Here is a 16888-nt window from a genome sequence, read left to right as displayed (position 1 = left end):
ATGTATTTATCATCATAACATCTCTTTGACTTGAAGGAGTGTAACCCAGTTGTTTTTTTTACAGATGGGAAACTGAGGCACTGGGAGACCAAGTGACTTAGAGCTGCACAAGTGATCTCTGACAGGGCAGATAGTTTAGTCAGGTAGCCAGCTCGCTCTGATCTCCAAAGCATCCCCAGCTACTGGCACTATATTTTCATTCTTTTAAAACTCTTGTTTTCCTTACTGACTCTGCAACAGAAACGCTGTTGAATTCCAAGATTTCTTCTCTAAAACAGCAACATCCAAATGCTTTGGACCATGAGAAAAAGAAGGAAGGCTAAGGAAGGCATCCTTTTCTTCAAAATGTAACCTCTGTACCCGTAAGATCTTGGATGAAGGAAGAAACTACTTGGTGACCAGTTTGTGTTGTGTCCTTTTGTACCATAGCCATGCTCGGTGGCATCTTGTTGCCTTTTTCTGAAGACATATTCCAGGAAAGAAAGTTGTGCACTTTCCATGGAAACTCTTCCTTGCAGTGCTTCCTAAGAAATCAGCTTTGACAGCATCCTGCCCCTGCGTGCAACAGGTCTGTTGGGATGTACTCGTGCACGGTCATTATCAGTGTGCTTAAGGGAAAGGGGTAGGAGAGGAATTTGTTGTCTTCTTCCAGAAGTCATGTGTTCGTCAATAGCTGTTTGCATTTCTGTAAGGAGCTGGATCCTGACCTAGTACACACCACAAATGTTTCCAAGTAAATACAATCCCAACAGCCAAAGCCTGAAAGGCCAAACACACAACAGCAGGCAGATAGGGATCTTGCAGCTGCTGCTCTCCCTGCCACTCAGTGATTAGCTATTTTCCATTGTCACCAGGAACTCTCTTCTCTTCTGCTGCCCAAGCTCTTTCCCTTGCTTAGTCTTTTCTGAACCTTTAATGTTTTCCCCAACTCTTATTTTTTTTCCATCCTCTGTCTGTCCATCAGCTTCCTTTCTCATCTTCAGCACTTGTGCTAGTCATTTGTGTTTTAATAGAATAACATTGTACAAAGACCCCGATCCAGCAGTGGCTTAGCATGCACATCGCTTTAAGTGCTCTAGTACTGTTGAGTCCAACGGGGCTACCAAAATGCTTAAAATTAACCACACATTAAGTGCTTTCCTGGATCGAGGCCATCATCACATTGACATTCACCAAAACAAAACAGCACCTGAGATTCAGCAACATAAATACATAGCAACCCCAACCAAACACAGTGCTGTAACCTTCAGGTTACCCTTCTCCAGTGCCTTCTGTCATTGCTAGCTATGTTATGGCTAAACTTCAAATCTGTTCTGCAAGCGTATGCCAGAAGTAGTGCTTAGGAGCAATCCTGTTTAAGCCAATGCTTTCTTACCGTTTTAGAATCTGCTTGCCCTGTTTTGCTAGATCAGGCTCTTGGACAATACGGTCCTCAGGGCAAGAATCACGTTTATTTTTTCTACTTGAATCATATGTGCTCATGTACCACAAAATAGCAGTTAGTAACTTTTTGTTCCGAGGTACGAGGAAGAAGACTGTCTACATACTGTGGATGCCCTGGCTCATGCAATTCTAAGTGAAAAAGTATGATAGATAAAAATTTTGAAAGTCTAAGGTATTAACCTTATCACTGGCAATTTACTGTAACCTTACACATGAAGAAAGACTGAATTAGAACCTCCCTTCTCGAATTTTGCCCCCTCCCCTTCTTTTGCTGATATTCTACCTTTTCTCTTTTAGTCTCTGTTGATTACTTGACCGGTTTACACTTCAGCTTATAAGCCCCATATGGTAGAAGCCTTGCCCTTTGTTAATCATAAAATAAGATTATGCACACCTTGGGCACGGTACAAATCATTACTGTCCTCCTACAAATGTCTTCCACATGGCCCCACCCTCAGTTCCAGCTAAGAGCGCTGTTGTGAACAAGCTCAAAGAATAAATATTTTGCATTCATTTCACCAGCACAATGGAAACATTTTTCTAAGCTGCTGCCAAGATGGTATCTAGTCCTCTTCTGAGTCAGCAGCCCATGCAGCTGACTTTCAAATGGCCCAACTTGCTTGATTGTAATCTTAAAAGAAGAAAACACAGATGCAAGCTGTATTTTTAAGAGCTGTATAGATTTCCTCACGCACAAGCAGGTAGTGACACTATAAAATACGAAAGCTGGGGGGAAGAAGCCATACAGAAGTGAATGTTGTTTGTGACATCCCCTTTATTTTTCCCAGCTTCAACAGTTCATCCAGTCAGAGGAAGGGACTGGAGAATGTTGTGAGGAAGTAACAAAGGAGTATCACTGCTTTATGTTGTCCATATCCTTTTGGTAACGACCAGCTTTTTACATACTTTAAAGCTCTGTTGGCCATTAAAGACTGTGTATCTAAAAATAAAATATAGACAAAACCAGGCTAAGGGAGATGTAGACGGCAAGGAATTCATAGCATTCCCTTCCATAGGCGCTTTTTGCTTATTCTTAGCTGTATTTTCCCTGTAGTCCAACACACGAGCCGGCATAGCGCAACAGAAAGGTTCAAAACTCTGCGACTCTCCTCCATTCTCATGGAAGGACTTTGGTCTATAATCCCTACTGCTTTGTGAATGAACAGCCTAGATGGACACAACGTTTTGTGTTCCAAAATTGCCCAGATATAGCTAGTAAGAAACTGTCAGTGACCCTATATTAACCTGCAACTTTACATTAAATCAGAGAGTATGTATCCAGCTTCTAATTGCTGACAGAGCTTACTGTTACGAAAAGTTCCCATTTTCTAGCAAAATAACAGTGTGCTTGTTAAATTAACAAGTCTGAAAATCAGACATAAATTGTGCCATGAGAAATCAGTTCAATGGGTAAAACCAGGCTGTCAGTCTTAAAGCACCCTCTTAAATCATGTTACTCAAAAGAGATCTATTTATATAGACACGAGGCCAGTTCCTTAGGTTTAGCCTTTTTATACCATGCATAGTGCAGGACTTAGGGTGATAAAAGTAACTTAGCTTTAAGCCACTAACTCTGTCTACAGGATGCTGGGGTCATGATTTTGATACTAATGTGTATCTTAAAAAAGACTCATAGATGCTCTAGTTTTAATTGCCTTAGCTACTTACAGCCTTATGAGAGCTGTCAAAGCAGCTGGGAATTGAGTGGACTCAGCATTCTGGCTTTTCATCCTTTCCACCCAGCCTTCTCCTTTTGATCCAGGACAAGGAGGAATGGGAATTGTAGGATTCCGTGCCCTTAAAATAAATCCTCCACTGAGTAAATCCACAGATAGTTGATTAAATTATCTCTGTGGCTGCAGAAAAAGCCACAAACTGACACAGACACGCATTTCCTTAGGGCAGAAAAAATAATCTTTGTGCAGTACAATTTCTCTGCATCCTAAGATTGATTGCTGTGAATTTGAACACCGCAACCAGAATACAAATACATTAGGAAACCAGTGTTTCAGGAGGTTGTGGCTGGACATTTTTTCTTCTAAACGAAGTAAGTAGCTTTAAAAAAAACAGAAAAATGACCAGTAGAAAATGGATAGCAAGATGTTTGTTGCATATGCTAAATACTAAAAGGGGAAGGCGATACCAAATGTGATGTAAAAGATAAGACTAATAGGGAGAGGGTGAACTGGGAAAACAGAATATTAATTAAATGGGAGCTGTAATTAAAAAGAAGTCGTGTGGTATAGCTGAAGCTTTCTATTTTCTATTGAATGTTCAGTTGCAAGTCAGTTTACTGGTTCATTTGTTCTTCATGTCCTACTGAATCTTACTATAGACTTGCCAACCATATTAAATAATTCTTCTGTGAACCTACATTCAATTCAGTGGAGCTACTGTGATGCTCTGTCAAAGGACACTGAAATCAAATCAGGTGGGCTCAAAAGATTTTCCCATTAATATTGTGTGCAATCGTTACATAGTTCATAAAAAAGTTATTCCTTCATTAGGATTGCAACTAGTTAGTTACATGCCAACTGTTGGACAAGTATATAACATTTTTAAATTAAACATACTTTCAGGTGGACAGCAACAGTTCCAGTAAAGAGAAATATTTGAACAATGATAGCTTGTTACAGCCCATAGGATCTATTAGAGAACACTATCATCTCCCCAAAGGAGTGCTGGTATTAAAGCACTTAAAACTAGTCTGGACACAACACCACTGCAAGAGCTTTCTTCACTGGTAAATGACAGCCCTTCTGGCTTTAATTTCTGTGATCAGTTTACTGTGGTGTAAATCAAAGCTGAATCACAGTAATGTCTTGGCACTCTTAATATATTGCCTTAAACCACATGAATGCTGAAATAGGGAGCTCTTGTACATTTGCAGACTGAATTCCTTTTTTTTCCCAGCCTGTGCCTTTTTTTCTTTTTTAAGACAACATCAGAATCAAAGAACGCTTTTCTGTTCTCTTCCTCCGATTGAAACCTCTTTAATCAGCCAGCTAGATGATGGAGCTCTGATGGGTGGCATGGCTTTTTGGAGACAGCCAAACTGAAGGCCCTGCTGCACATACCCCGGCTTCCAGGCTCCTTGCCAGCAGCAGGGTGTGATGTAACAGCCTTTCATGCTGAACAAGTTAACAGCCCTGGGTTTGAGTTTACTACGTTTTGGCTAAGAAACAGCACAAATCGCCTTGCAAGGAAGTGCTACCATTTAACAAGCAGGTAGCTGCAGAAACAGTCTTGTTTCTCTCTCCGTATCTAGGACTGGAAGCGAGTCCCAGCTGTACGTTAACGTCTCTCCTCTTCCAGATGCTGCAGCAGCAAAGTTTGTGTAAAATGAATCCAAACCAGACTCTCTCAGTCCCTCCTGTGTGCTATATCTGCAGTTTTAACAGGACTGGCTCACACAAAGGAGTAAGTCTCAGACTACCTTCTGGCTGAGATCCCTCTTTTTAAGAACATTCTGGGAAATTTCTTGGCTCAGAAGTTATTTGGAGAGCAGTGGGTAACTACACAATCACAGGGAAAGGACCATTTGAAACCATGTTTTGCCATTGTCACTTCTGAGCAGAGGAAGCCCCAACCCTGTTTTTCACCAGAACAGAACTCGAAGGCAACTCCTCAGTTTGGAGCTAGCATCTTCTTTCTCTGGCCTGGACTCCTCTCATGCTGGGAAAAGGGAAGCCCATAAAGGCCAGCAAATGATGTACCACAAAAAATGCCTGTGTTTGCAGGAGACAGGGAGTACTGCTGTTTTCACAGTATCTTATGCATCAGTGGAAGAAGAAAGGATGAAATGGAAAGGATACAACCACATCAAGCTCAGCATACTACATTCCACTTTAAAATACGGGCAAAGCGGAAACAGGGCAAACATGTTCGTTATTGAATTTGCAACCTCTCTACATTCCTTTCATGGCTAGTAATGTCACATTAGAGAAGAGTTATCATTTACCACTTACTGCCTGAAGGTTACACAGTCCAAACAACACAGGGCCGAAGTACAGAGTCATGAACTGTACTATGAAAAATCAAATTGCTCCTTCTCCATTTAATGCAGCACAAAGTAATCTTTTGGTATAGCTTTGATCTCTTATCAGCTGAATTTCTCATTATAACCTTCTAACTCCACCACTTGGAACACCTCCACACCCAGAAGAAAGCCTGTAAGAGCTGCTGCCACGGTGTGTCACAGGCTCATCACATCTCGCTTGGGACATCTAACAGAAGTGCCTCAGTCAGAAATGCAGCACCTGGAGTCACTCCCTTTATAACCAGCACCAAAGGCTCTCCAGCCCACTGAAGAGCTGATTCATCCCCTGCAAATGCCTCTCGGTATCCCACAGAGGCAACTGGAGCTACTATACTCCCAACTTAAGCGGCTCAGATAGGTTTCTAAAGTTAGGTGGGATAAACGCAGACCGTAGTGGTTATCAGAGACATCCATTTAGCATGCGGTTAATTGCTTAGCTTTGTATACTGTGTTGAGATGATACTCACTGAGGGAGGATCTCCCTCTGTCAGGAGTTGTCTCCCACTTTTTATTCCCCTCACCAAAATTCATAGCTTAAATATCACATCAGAATAGACACTAAGTGCTACTAAAACATGAAAGGTTTAGGGAAATTAAGAATCTTATTCTCTCCTCCATGCCTTCCCTTTGACTGAACAGATTTAACCATTCTGCACCACAGTCTCAGACATACAAAAACCAAGTACACAATTGGCTTCAAATGCAGTTCATTACAAAAATGGGCTAAGATTAGTTCCAGGTCCTGATACGGCACCTTCCTATAGTTATCTGCTGTTCTGTAGGGGTTTTTTTAATAATAATTCTGGGTCTGGGTCCTCTTTGCTACTGCAATATATATAGCAATCATAAAAAATTTGTAATAGTTCTGGGATCTCAGACATTATCATCGTTAGTTAAGCAATGTAATAAGTAAATAAGATTTAAGTTGACAGGGCCCTGTAGATAAGAGTCAGCTTCTTGTTTCAGATGTGAACACAGAAACTTCCCTGTCATTAAACTGATCGTTTAACAGCATGGCCACTATGAAACCATATATCATATAATTTATAGTGTGGTTTTAAGATCATTGGAATTGTTATGCCAAGAAATGGTGATCTAAGTAAACAAGAAATTGAGTTTGCCTTTTACAGATTTGTTTAGGGTATGTGCATTGTGAAAACATGTAATTATTAACACACAGCTCTGGATAAATGAAATGTTTGAAATACAGTACTCAAATCAAGAATGTTGGTCTACTGCCATCATATTTGTAAAGGAATGCTAGGTAAATCATGTACAGGGACTGAAGGACACTACAGTCCTGAGTGAACACCCATCAGCTTCAGATTCACACCTTTCTGCAGAAACTCAGCCTTTCCTTCCTCTAACAGTTTCTCCTACTGGAAGAGCTCAGCAAATCTCTCTCTCATCTATGTTGAAAATTAAACATCCAGGGCTTTGTTCCTCACAGATCTGTAGCTGCTGACATTTGTTCCCAAGTAAACCAAAAAACCTAATGATTCACTGGCAGCCGTGCACACTCACTGTTCTCAGATAAAAATGAGTACAGAAGGTACAAAACCAAGATAACCAGGCGCTATACATCCTATGTATTTCTGTATCTTCTGAACGGGAGGTAATTGAGTCCAACATACTGAGTTTCCATCCAGACTCTCTCTTGTACATATACACAACCACAACAGTTGATAAGTACTTGCTGAGAATTCTGTTCCTTTATTCTGGCATATTCTGCTTAACTTCATATTGTCTGAATCAGCAAATAACTAAGAACAACACAAACTTTTCAGTCTTTTGGTCAGTGGAATGTGCTAAGATTATGTTGTTCCCTATGTCTATTCTAACAGGTACAATAGACCACTCCATAGCTGCATAACACAGATAAACTTATTCATTTGAAAATAATATGGCTGATTGACTGAAACCCACCAAAAATACTTTTGTGTCCTACAAGCCTTTGAGTGTCATAATTTATGTATCCCAAGACTACTACTTAGATGAAAAAGCAGAGAGTTGGTTGAAGAAAAGTTACTGCTGGACTGCCCCAACTATAAATTCATGTTATTTATTTCATTTTATTTGCTACTTTAATTATTTACTTCTGCATAGCAGCAGAACAGAAAGTCTAGGGAGAGTTTGACTTGCTTAATCTAGAAAAACAAAGGTTGGTTACAGGTACAAAAGGATGTAACAAACAATGAATGAAAATGGCTATTAATCATAAAGGCAAATGATCATAGCCTCTCCACAGAAAAAAAAAAAAGGATTAATGAAAATCAGAGACTCCCCAACCATTACAGAAAGGGTCCCCAAAACAGGGCACGTGTTTAACTGGATGTGTGAAGGACTTGGAAGTAGTAAGTGAATGTTGATCCAGTACCTAAACACTTCCAGCATAACAATGGCTGCTGCTACTGTGGAGGTACCTGACACCAGGGCAGAAAGGTTTTGGGATGCTGTGTTAGTGCACTCAGATCCCAAGCAGCTTTCCCATGGGCGAGTGGGAGGAAGCTTCCTGCTTTAAAAAATAACTAAGAACTGGAATGAAACAGAACTTGTAGTCATTCCACAGGGAAACAGACTTCATGGACCTTTATGCCATTTGCAGTTGTACATTTCTAGATACAGTAAATGTCAAAGATTTCATATTCCGAGGGAAAAAAAAAAACCAAAAGCTGGGAAAGAGATGCAGGATAGTTAACTGGTGACAGATCACAGTCTGCTAGTTCCATGAGGGAGGGGAACGGTGAATGGAAAGATACAGTTAATGCAAGAAAAATAACACAAAAAAGAAAGAAGGGGCAAAAAAGGCAGAGGAGAAAAGAAAAGGAGCGATGCCTCTGAGGCTCAGGCTGGCCAAAGGAGAGGGGAGGAGGCACAACGTCATGCAGTGCGGATGTTGTGGTGGAGAGTATCAGAGGCTGGAATTCACATGTTGCCAGGAACTGCTGAGGTCATGCATTCCCAGGAGCTGAAGAAACCACTCTTACAAAGACAACTCTACTATGTGGAGGGCTGGATGAATACCCCGGTAGTGCTGCCCTTCTTCCTCTACGCTCAGAGCTGGGGCAGGAGGTGTGATAGCAACTAGTGCCGTTAGTCACCAGCTGTCCCAGTCATCTCAGACTCCAGAGGCAGCAGGCACTCAGGACTCCTGCAGCTCATGCTCTGAATTTCTTTTCAATATGCTCTCCTTGTCTGCTAGCTCTCTCATCAGCTCTCCCTAAGGGAGAGAAAAGACAATCCTACATAAAATATTATCCTTCTCTAAAGCGGCATCTCAGCAGTGTATGTTGGGATCTGTAGCCGTATCAAAACTCACTTGAGAAGCATGCAAAAATGAGTTGCTATTTGGGTAAACCAGAAGAGGAGCTGCCATCTTTGGGTTCCTAGTGCCTTATCAGCTGAACATCGGGCAAGCTGAGACAAGGCTGAAGTAAAGAGTCGACGACATTGTCTCACACTGTGTCCACATTATGGACAGTATGGTTCTAGCCCATTGGTTGCAATACTAGAAACAGTTAACATACAACCCTGTACATTTCCCAGTGGAAAACTGGACACATGCTTTACTTACTGGTTTTGAGGTAGCACAGGGAGCTGGTGTCATGATAGGAGGCTTGGCTGCACTTTGAGATGGAGGCAAAGAAAATCTCTGCCCTGTGTCCGGAGGTGAAGAACAATGAATCCGTGTTTCTAGTCTCTCGGGCTCATGCTTATAGGATTCAAGAGGAAACGTGGGCTGCTTGGTCACTTGTGTTGGGGTGGATGGAGAAGAGGAGAGGCCAGAGGCTGTAAACAAGAATAATTACCAGAGATCAGTTCAGAAGAAAAGCAGACAGAAATCTCAGCTTTACAGTGAACATGTATTTTTTCATCACCTTTCCCCAGACTAAGAGCAGGTACCTCACCTCCTCGTTTATGAAAGGGAATTGCTCCGCCTTGCAGGTAAAACTCTTGTAATCATTCAACTGGGCGAACTGTCTGATCCATTTACAGTGGCAAGGCGAGAGCGCTGGAGGTTCATGTTGTATTAACCTCCTGCCTGATTGCTGATTTCTAAAATGATCCTCGACACTGGCATTACTTTATTGTTATAATTTTAATCCTGTGAGTCTCAGGATTACCTCCAGCTCATGGCAAACAGCTCGAGTTTTAATAGTTGCTTTTTCTTCTTCTTCATTATTTAACAGCCAGCAGCTAGAATAAAATTAGGAGCAGAGGCAAAAAGGAACAGGGCATATTTCCCATGAGCCTCGGTTTGCTTTCTATAAGGCTCTTGGCAATGCCTTTATACAAATTAGAATTGTTTTCAGTGGCCTTTGAGGAGAAAGATTACTCATATATTTTGCTGAAAATCAGTATCAGCAGCAGATCATTTCTCTTGTGAGCATCCTGTTGTTATTTGACACGTGCATCAACCCCAGCTGTATTTTTGGTTACGTTCTTAGGGCAGTTGTGAATTGTGATCAAACAGATCATTTAAGCTATATTTGTTATCCGTTTAAGAACCAGCAGACAGCCACAATCAATTATAAAATTCAAGTTACAACATCTGTGTTTCTTGTTATATCTATATGTACGTCAGCAAACAAAGGATGACTCGCTTATGCCAGCATAAATCAGGACAGACTTAAATGGATAAAAAACTATGAGGCTGAACAGAGCAACATATTTTTAAGTTAAGTGGGCTATATGATCTCTGAATTTGGTTCACTTCTTGTACTTCCAGAGATTTGTGCAGATGATCAGTTAGTCCAGACGGGACTAAAGTCCAATGAAAGGGAGCAGATAAGATAGCATTAAATAAGCATAAAACTCCAAGCCATTCAAACAAGTGTTTGAAAACATGGTAATACATCTTTATGTTAAGTCTAGCTCATTTTCTCAGTTTCTCATCTTTCTTCTCATCTTTCAAGGCTCCACAGAGTTTTTTGCACCAAAGTTTTTTTTTCCCTTTCAAAAGCTTGGCATTGGTGGTGCCCGCAGCCTCTACTGGTCCTTCCTTTCAACCCAGGACAAAGTGCGTTAGTACAACTCGCTTTATACTCATTACCTCTCAGTGTCACGTTTTACCTCACAGGCAGCATTTTCAAAGAAAACTTTGTATTGATGGAAACTAAGAATAAAACTCACTAGTCACTAAGATGCTAGACTCAGAAGGCTAGAAATCCAACAACTCAGGGAGGGATCTATTACTTGAAAAAACTATTACTCCTGAAATACCCAGGGAAGAGTTGTGATATCTTATGACTAAAGGAATTCACAAGGAATTTAGGTAACTGTTCTTTAGCTATCATTCTTAATTGAAAATTACTTTCTTTATGGCTTTTACATATGAATAGATTTAACTTTAAAAGAACAGAATCACTCACCAAGAAACCTGCAAAATAATTAGCCTCTAATGTGTTTTATTTGTAGTGGCTTTAGTGGTGCAATGTAATGTATTTATTTCTGTCAGAGAAAATCCTGGAATCAAAGGGTTGAAAAATCAATCAAAGGAATCAAAAAGGACCCCCTACTTAGTCCCTCTCTTCAGTCCTTTTCCAAAATTGCAGCTGCCTTCCGTAACTTCCATTTCATCTCATAAGGAGACCTGCAGCTCTGCCAGTCAAGCAGCAATAGCCACAGGTCCAGTGGAGACTGGGTGTTGTAGGCAGATATAAATGTTGTTTAATGTGACATGCTACGGGGTGAGGCAAGAAGAACAACCCTGGTATTGTGAATGTCCTCAGCTTCTCCTGATTGAGGTGGGACTGGAGAGTGTTACACATCCTAAAGGATTAAAAGGACACCTAACTTGCCTGTTCAATTTTTGCTTACAGAGAAATTGAGATAAACAGTTGTGGGGAAGATGCTCGTCTTCTGTGTTTTTATGGATGTACAAATGTTTCCTGAGCACTCAGGCTGGGGTTTGAGGTAGATGGTAGCTGTAATTGATGCAAATGTAAAACCACTAAAAGGGAGAGAAATGCCATTAGATCTTAAAGTCTTGCTGCTGGGATGCGTTCAGTGTGCACTAATGTATTCAGCAAGTCTGCAAAACCATTTCCAGTATCAGCAAGCTCTGCCAAAAGAACGATTACGAGACTTAAGGAAACCACATATTCACTGTCCTAGCAAGGCTGGCCTGCCAAGTGCAGAGGACATCTACAGGACACAGGAAGGTGTGGATCAAAGGAGACCAAGGAAGTAACATCTCTTACATCCTATGAAAACTATTGCCACCTCAGTATAGATGTGTACCAGCACGGCCAGGACAGACAGCATGGTTTCCATTTTATAAGAACATTCACTGGTGGTGAATCTGCTTTTGGATGCCAGTCTCGCACACTCAGTGTGCTTTTTTTATGGATTAAGAGCATCTGTGACTCCAGCAACTTTACTGGGAGCACTCTGAGTCTTAGAACTGTTTGTTTCAACTAGGCACTTAAAACATAAAGTACTTACCCTGAGGCACACCCTAATACGTCTGAGATTCAATTTTTCTGTGACTCAGTTGCCGCACAGAGGTGGAGGGGAAATTATAATTATTTTTCAGGGCATTTGATTAAATTATGTAATTAATCTTTTCAATCCTCCGTATTTAAAAGCCTACTTCATACCATTATTGTGGTATCTATGTTATTTACATTTGTACAATACTGAGACTGAAGGAATAATCCCATAGGAAATGTTAAATATTTTCATGAATATTAAAACAAAAGACTTTTGGCTGCTGCGATAGAGCTCAACATCCTAAACCCTACAAAGGATTTTATAAAAGCCTGCCACATAAAAGAATGAAAATCTGCAATATATCCCCAGACCAAAATCAGTTCAGGAGTAACAGAACTTTATAATAACTTTAATCCTATTGGACTGCCGTCTAAACAGGCACCACTGGTATAAATACATAGTTATATGTATATGCTGCCCTGTTCTACTACAAAAGAAGTCCATTGGAGAGACAAGACACAGCTGTGTCCCATGGCTGAAAACACTTCATTTTGGAGAAGGTAGGCATAAAATAATTAAGCAAACTTTCCAACAATTCTAGAATCTTCTATAATGAAGCTGAAAAAATTCAGTATATACATAGGATTTTGGAGAAGAAACAATCTTTGAGATTGGCTGCAAACTACTGGTTCTAGTAAGGAGATGAACTGATACGGCAAGTAATTATCTCATGCTAATGTTTCTTTCATCAGACAATGAAACGCATAATGAAGTGTCGTATATTCATGTTAAGAAACTGAATAGCTCTTCCTTTTTCCATAACATAAAATGAGAATTTTAGATAAAAATGTAAGAGAGAAAAAAGTCTAGCAGATCATTTACTGTGTCACTGGCTAATGCAAGGTTTTGTCCTATATTTTCTATTGAATGCTGCCTCTATCCAGTTTTAAAACAGTCCAGGAGTTTTGCTTTTTATGAATCATCCTGACATTTCCTTTCTGGGGACAAAACGAATGAAAAGAGAGGATAGCTTTGTGGTCTCCATATTGATGAATCATAAGCCCTAGCATTTGCATAATAGAAGATGCATAAGCTAAGAATATTCATAAGACTATGTGAATACATGGTGCAAAACTGCATGAATGTAAAGAAACAACTTTCATATTATAGTGTAACTTTACTCAGAATATGTATGTGAGATCCCAGCAGAACTAAACAGCACTAGTCTTAATTCTGAGCAAAAGGGGGCTACCTCCAGTTGCCTTCCCCCGTGGCACTGCTGGCTCTGGTGGCACGTGGTGATGGCCCAGCATTCTGTCCTGGGCTGCACATCACAGGGTGGACGCAGGAGCCCCGGGAAAGCCCTGCTGTAACAGCGGAGCCCGCAGCTCTGCCTAAGCTCGCATGCAACGCTGGCTGGTACTCGGTTGGTGACAAACATGCAAAACCAATGCTGCTGCCTCCGCTTGTTTCTCTAGGTATTTGCAATTATTCCTTGTAAATAAACCCCTTATTTTGCACAGCATTAAGTTCTCCACCCGCTGACCTGGGCGTTCTGATCCAAACCAGCCCTCTACTGATCCATAACAGGAAAGGATGAAGCACTATGCTCTCATTTGCGTACTCCCAAGGGAAGAAGGGTGGCTGCCCTCCCACATTTCCTACATTCCCCGGGTGACACCCACGATTAGTTCTGCCACCTACATTTCACGCCTGACCTGGCAGGATGCATCTGGCAGTTTCTGGGAGGAAGGATGCTCACAGCCCAGTGATTCCTGCCAAAGCCTCCCTTTTATGTCAACCCTTTTCCAGAAAGAAAAACAGCTCCTGCCCCCCTGAACCTTAGGAGCCACCTGCCCACAAATGACGCCGTGATGGAGTTCAGGGATGCGCTAATGCTCCTACGCAGAAGGTGGCTTTGGGTGGTTTGTGACAGGGGAGTCACACTCCCCTGTTGAGGGCCAAAGGATCTAGCCAGCAGCCTGCTCTCAAGCTTTACTTTTTTTTTTTAAACTTTTTTTATTTGTGGGCTTAAGGTGAAGTTGCTAAAACTGGTGAGAGTTACTGGCCATGAAAAATAAAACACTTTTGCAGTTTACCTCTTCCTAGGAATCACACTTCAGTATTCTCTCATCCTGTACCTGATCAAGCAGGTAATTGCTAACATGTAAAGCCGTTGTTAAATAGCTTTCCAAGTTTATATACAATGATATATTAATTTACCATTTAGACTGAAACTTCTCAGAAAAAAACCAAAAGGATTTTCCATTTGCAGTGGCTCCATGTGACACTTTTTGTCTGACTCCTTCCCAGGACAACACGGTCCTTTCATTTCCATTCTTCAGCTGGCAGTGAAACAGAGAAGGCGGCAGGCTGTGGTTGCTGAATTTTAAGTAGTTAGCAGCACAAGCGAATCTGAGTTGAGCCGGCTGTTCATTAAGCTGATTCACTCTTCAGACACAATACTATGTTAATTTTGACACATAAGCAAATCGATGACAATTATGTGAAATGAAGTTTAATGCCACTTAATGGCAGTAAAACTATGAACCCATAAGCAGGTAAATGGCTACTGGCTCTTTCCATTCAAATAGTACTGGTGATACGGACACTAAATGTTGTAAAATACCTGTTAGTTAAAAATAATAATATAATTAAGCCTGAAAAGTAATCATAAGAGTTACTGTACCAAAAAAGCTAATAGATACTTCCCAGAAAATTTCCTGCCCTATCTAGCATTTTCACTTACACATCAATTCAGGATGCCTCCCATCGTAAAAGAACTAGAGCTTCTGCTGTCGAATCGTACAGCCTGTATCTGTGATCAACGGTGTATCGCTCAGATAAGGGCCAGGCCTTCCAGTCCTTCATCTAAGCTTCCTGGGCCTGGCTGAGCAGCCTCTGTCCCAGCTGCATTAGCAAGCACAATTGTTTCAATTGTACTGAAACAGCTCCATGGTTTCTCACGTAGCTGGTACACAATTCAATTGGAAGCTTACTTGTTTCCAAAACCATCTTTCAGATTTTATTAATCAAAAGAAGGGGGAAATACACTCTTTAATTAAATTTAATTAGATTTAATTAAAATACCATATGCTTTCTGAAAAGTTTCACAGGGAAATGTATATTTTTGCAGTAAAAATGTAATTTCTTTATGTTAGTTCAAACATTGTAAAGGAAACCACTCCTTTAGTGGTCTCAGCCACAGAAATACCTGAACGAGACAGCTCCAACTTCTGCTTTCGAAGCTGTTTCACTTTGTAAAACCAAAGACAAAGCCACATCAGTTTCCAGAATTCAGCTTGTTCTACTCCGCCTGTGGTCTATTTACATGCCTAAACAACACTCATATATGTGGAATCTGCAATGTAACACCTTTTCCTTGTAAAACTGAGAAATCAGGACCTGCAGAGTTCAACGAGTAAAGCTGAGAATTGTGCTGGTTTCTGAAGAGCTCAAGGTCCCTTTATGAGGAAAGGCTGATCAGGAAAAATGCTTTCCCAGAGCTGTATCCTTTACAGGGTTTACTGCAGATCTCTCCTGCACTGCTGATTAGACAGAGGATCTTCAGCCTTGCTCAGAACCCTGCAGTGGTTACCTTACATCTGTGAAATGTCCTTGACAAATCTGGAAAGACTTGACACATTATGTCAGCGTGGCTTACCCAACATAACTGAAATAATATTTCCTTAGAGCATCTTTTCAAGTACCCACCATCTGGGAACAGCAAGCAGGCTACCCCTGCGATCTCAGCTAAAGGGGGCTTTGAGGCCTTGGGAGGGTTTGGGTTTGTGTTGTTTGGCCCTTTCAGAGTGCCCTGCGAGGTTCTGGATACACGATCAAAGCAGTCATCGCCCATGCACTCTCAGGCTGGTCAGGGGCAGGCTCCCAGCCACGGGGGAGCGACCCTGCGGAGCTCCCCTGGTCCCACTGCGTAAGCACCCTTGCAGCTGGTTTCTACCCTCTCCCAAGCTTAGCACCTTTCTGAGACTGAAACCTCCACAGTGGCCCTGCGTTTTCACACTTGGTTCTTAGTAGTTATCCTCTACAGCTACAAGTTTCATCACTTTTGGTTTTGCATTGCCTGTTTTCAACAGACTTGCATTTTCCCTTTATTCAGCAGACAAATTTCTATCACAGTACATGAGCTGACCAGGGGACTTAATTGTCAGGAGAGAGGTGGCTGTCATGGGCTCTGAACTTGAGCTCTTAGGGCTATAGGCAAGCTGCCGGAAGGAGTATATAGGATCCAGAGATGTATACAATTATGAATGTCTTGCTTTTAAAGCGACATATATATGGGATGCAAGCACAGCAAGCAGAGACCAGAAATCCTGGTGCAGGACATCTCTCCCAATGGGATTTTTCTAGTTCTCATTGGCAGGAAGGTTCCAGCCTGGCTTCTAACTCCCACTTTTCTGCCACCCCTTCTCCTTTGTCTTGCAAATACTGGAGAGAATACCATGGGTAGATAATTCATAGCAGAGAAGCAGAGATCGCCCAGGAGCTTGATGGCAAAAAATGGTGCTTTTCGGTTGGGGTTTTTTTGAGACAGCCAAATGCACATTTCACTGGTGTTGGACAGCCTGACAGGTGATAAATAAAGAGGTCCTGGTAATGGCTGAGGTAGCTACTGAACAAGTACCTCAGCCAGACGCAAGCAATTAGCCTAGCATGGTAATTATACTGAGAGACTCAGCACCAAGACTTTACCAGATGCCGTACGGCTGTGGCCAGCACGCACTGTCAGAAACACAGGCAACGTGTACCTTGCCAGCACATGTGCCAATGACAGGAGTGAAGTATCTGCGGTGATCCTGAGCAGGTAACAGCATGATGGGCAAACATCCTGTAGAACCACAAGAAGCAGAAGGAGGGGGTTTGGGCATGCATCTCTATGAGAAGCACACATGAGCAAAGAATGCTTTACCTTCTTGTGCATCCCATGACCTCATCACCCACAAAGCATGG

The 16888-nt window shown here is 41.5% G+C and overlaps 1 protein-coding gene across 5 annotated transcripts in view; it reads right to left on the bottom strand.

The window, feature by feature from the left end:
• The window catches only part of PRKAG2 (protein kinase AMP-activated non-catalytic subunit gamma 2), a 222620-nt gene that overhangs the window by 62874 nt on the left and 142858 nt on the right, over nt 1-16888 (bottom strand). For all 5 annotated transcript variants that reach the window (XM_056338754.1, XM_056338755.1, XM_056338756.1 and 2 more), the window contains one exon: nt 9057-9271. In XM_056338754.1, coding sequence (XP_056194729.1) covers nt 9057-9271 — 215 coding nt within the window. The remainder of the gene's footprint in view (nt 1-9056; nt 9272-16888) is intronic.

The sequence above is a fragment of the Falco biarmicus genome, chromosome 4 (assembly GCF_023638135.1).
Source record: "Falco biarmicus isolate bFalBia1 chromosome 4, bFalBia1.pri, whole genome shotgun sequence".
NCBI classification, from domain to species: Eukaryota; Metazoa; Chordata; class Aves; order Falconiformes; family Falconidae; genus Falco; species Falco biarmicus.
The sequence above is the reverse complement of the archived record's forward strand: the minus strand, read 5'-3'. Positions and strand labels throughout refer to the sequence as shown.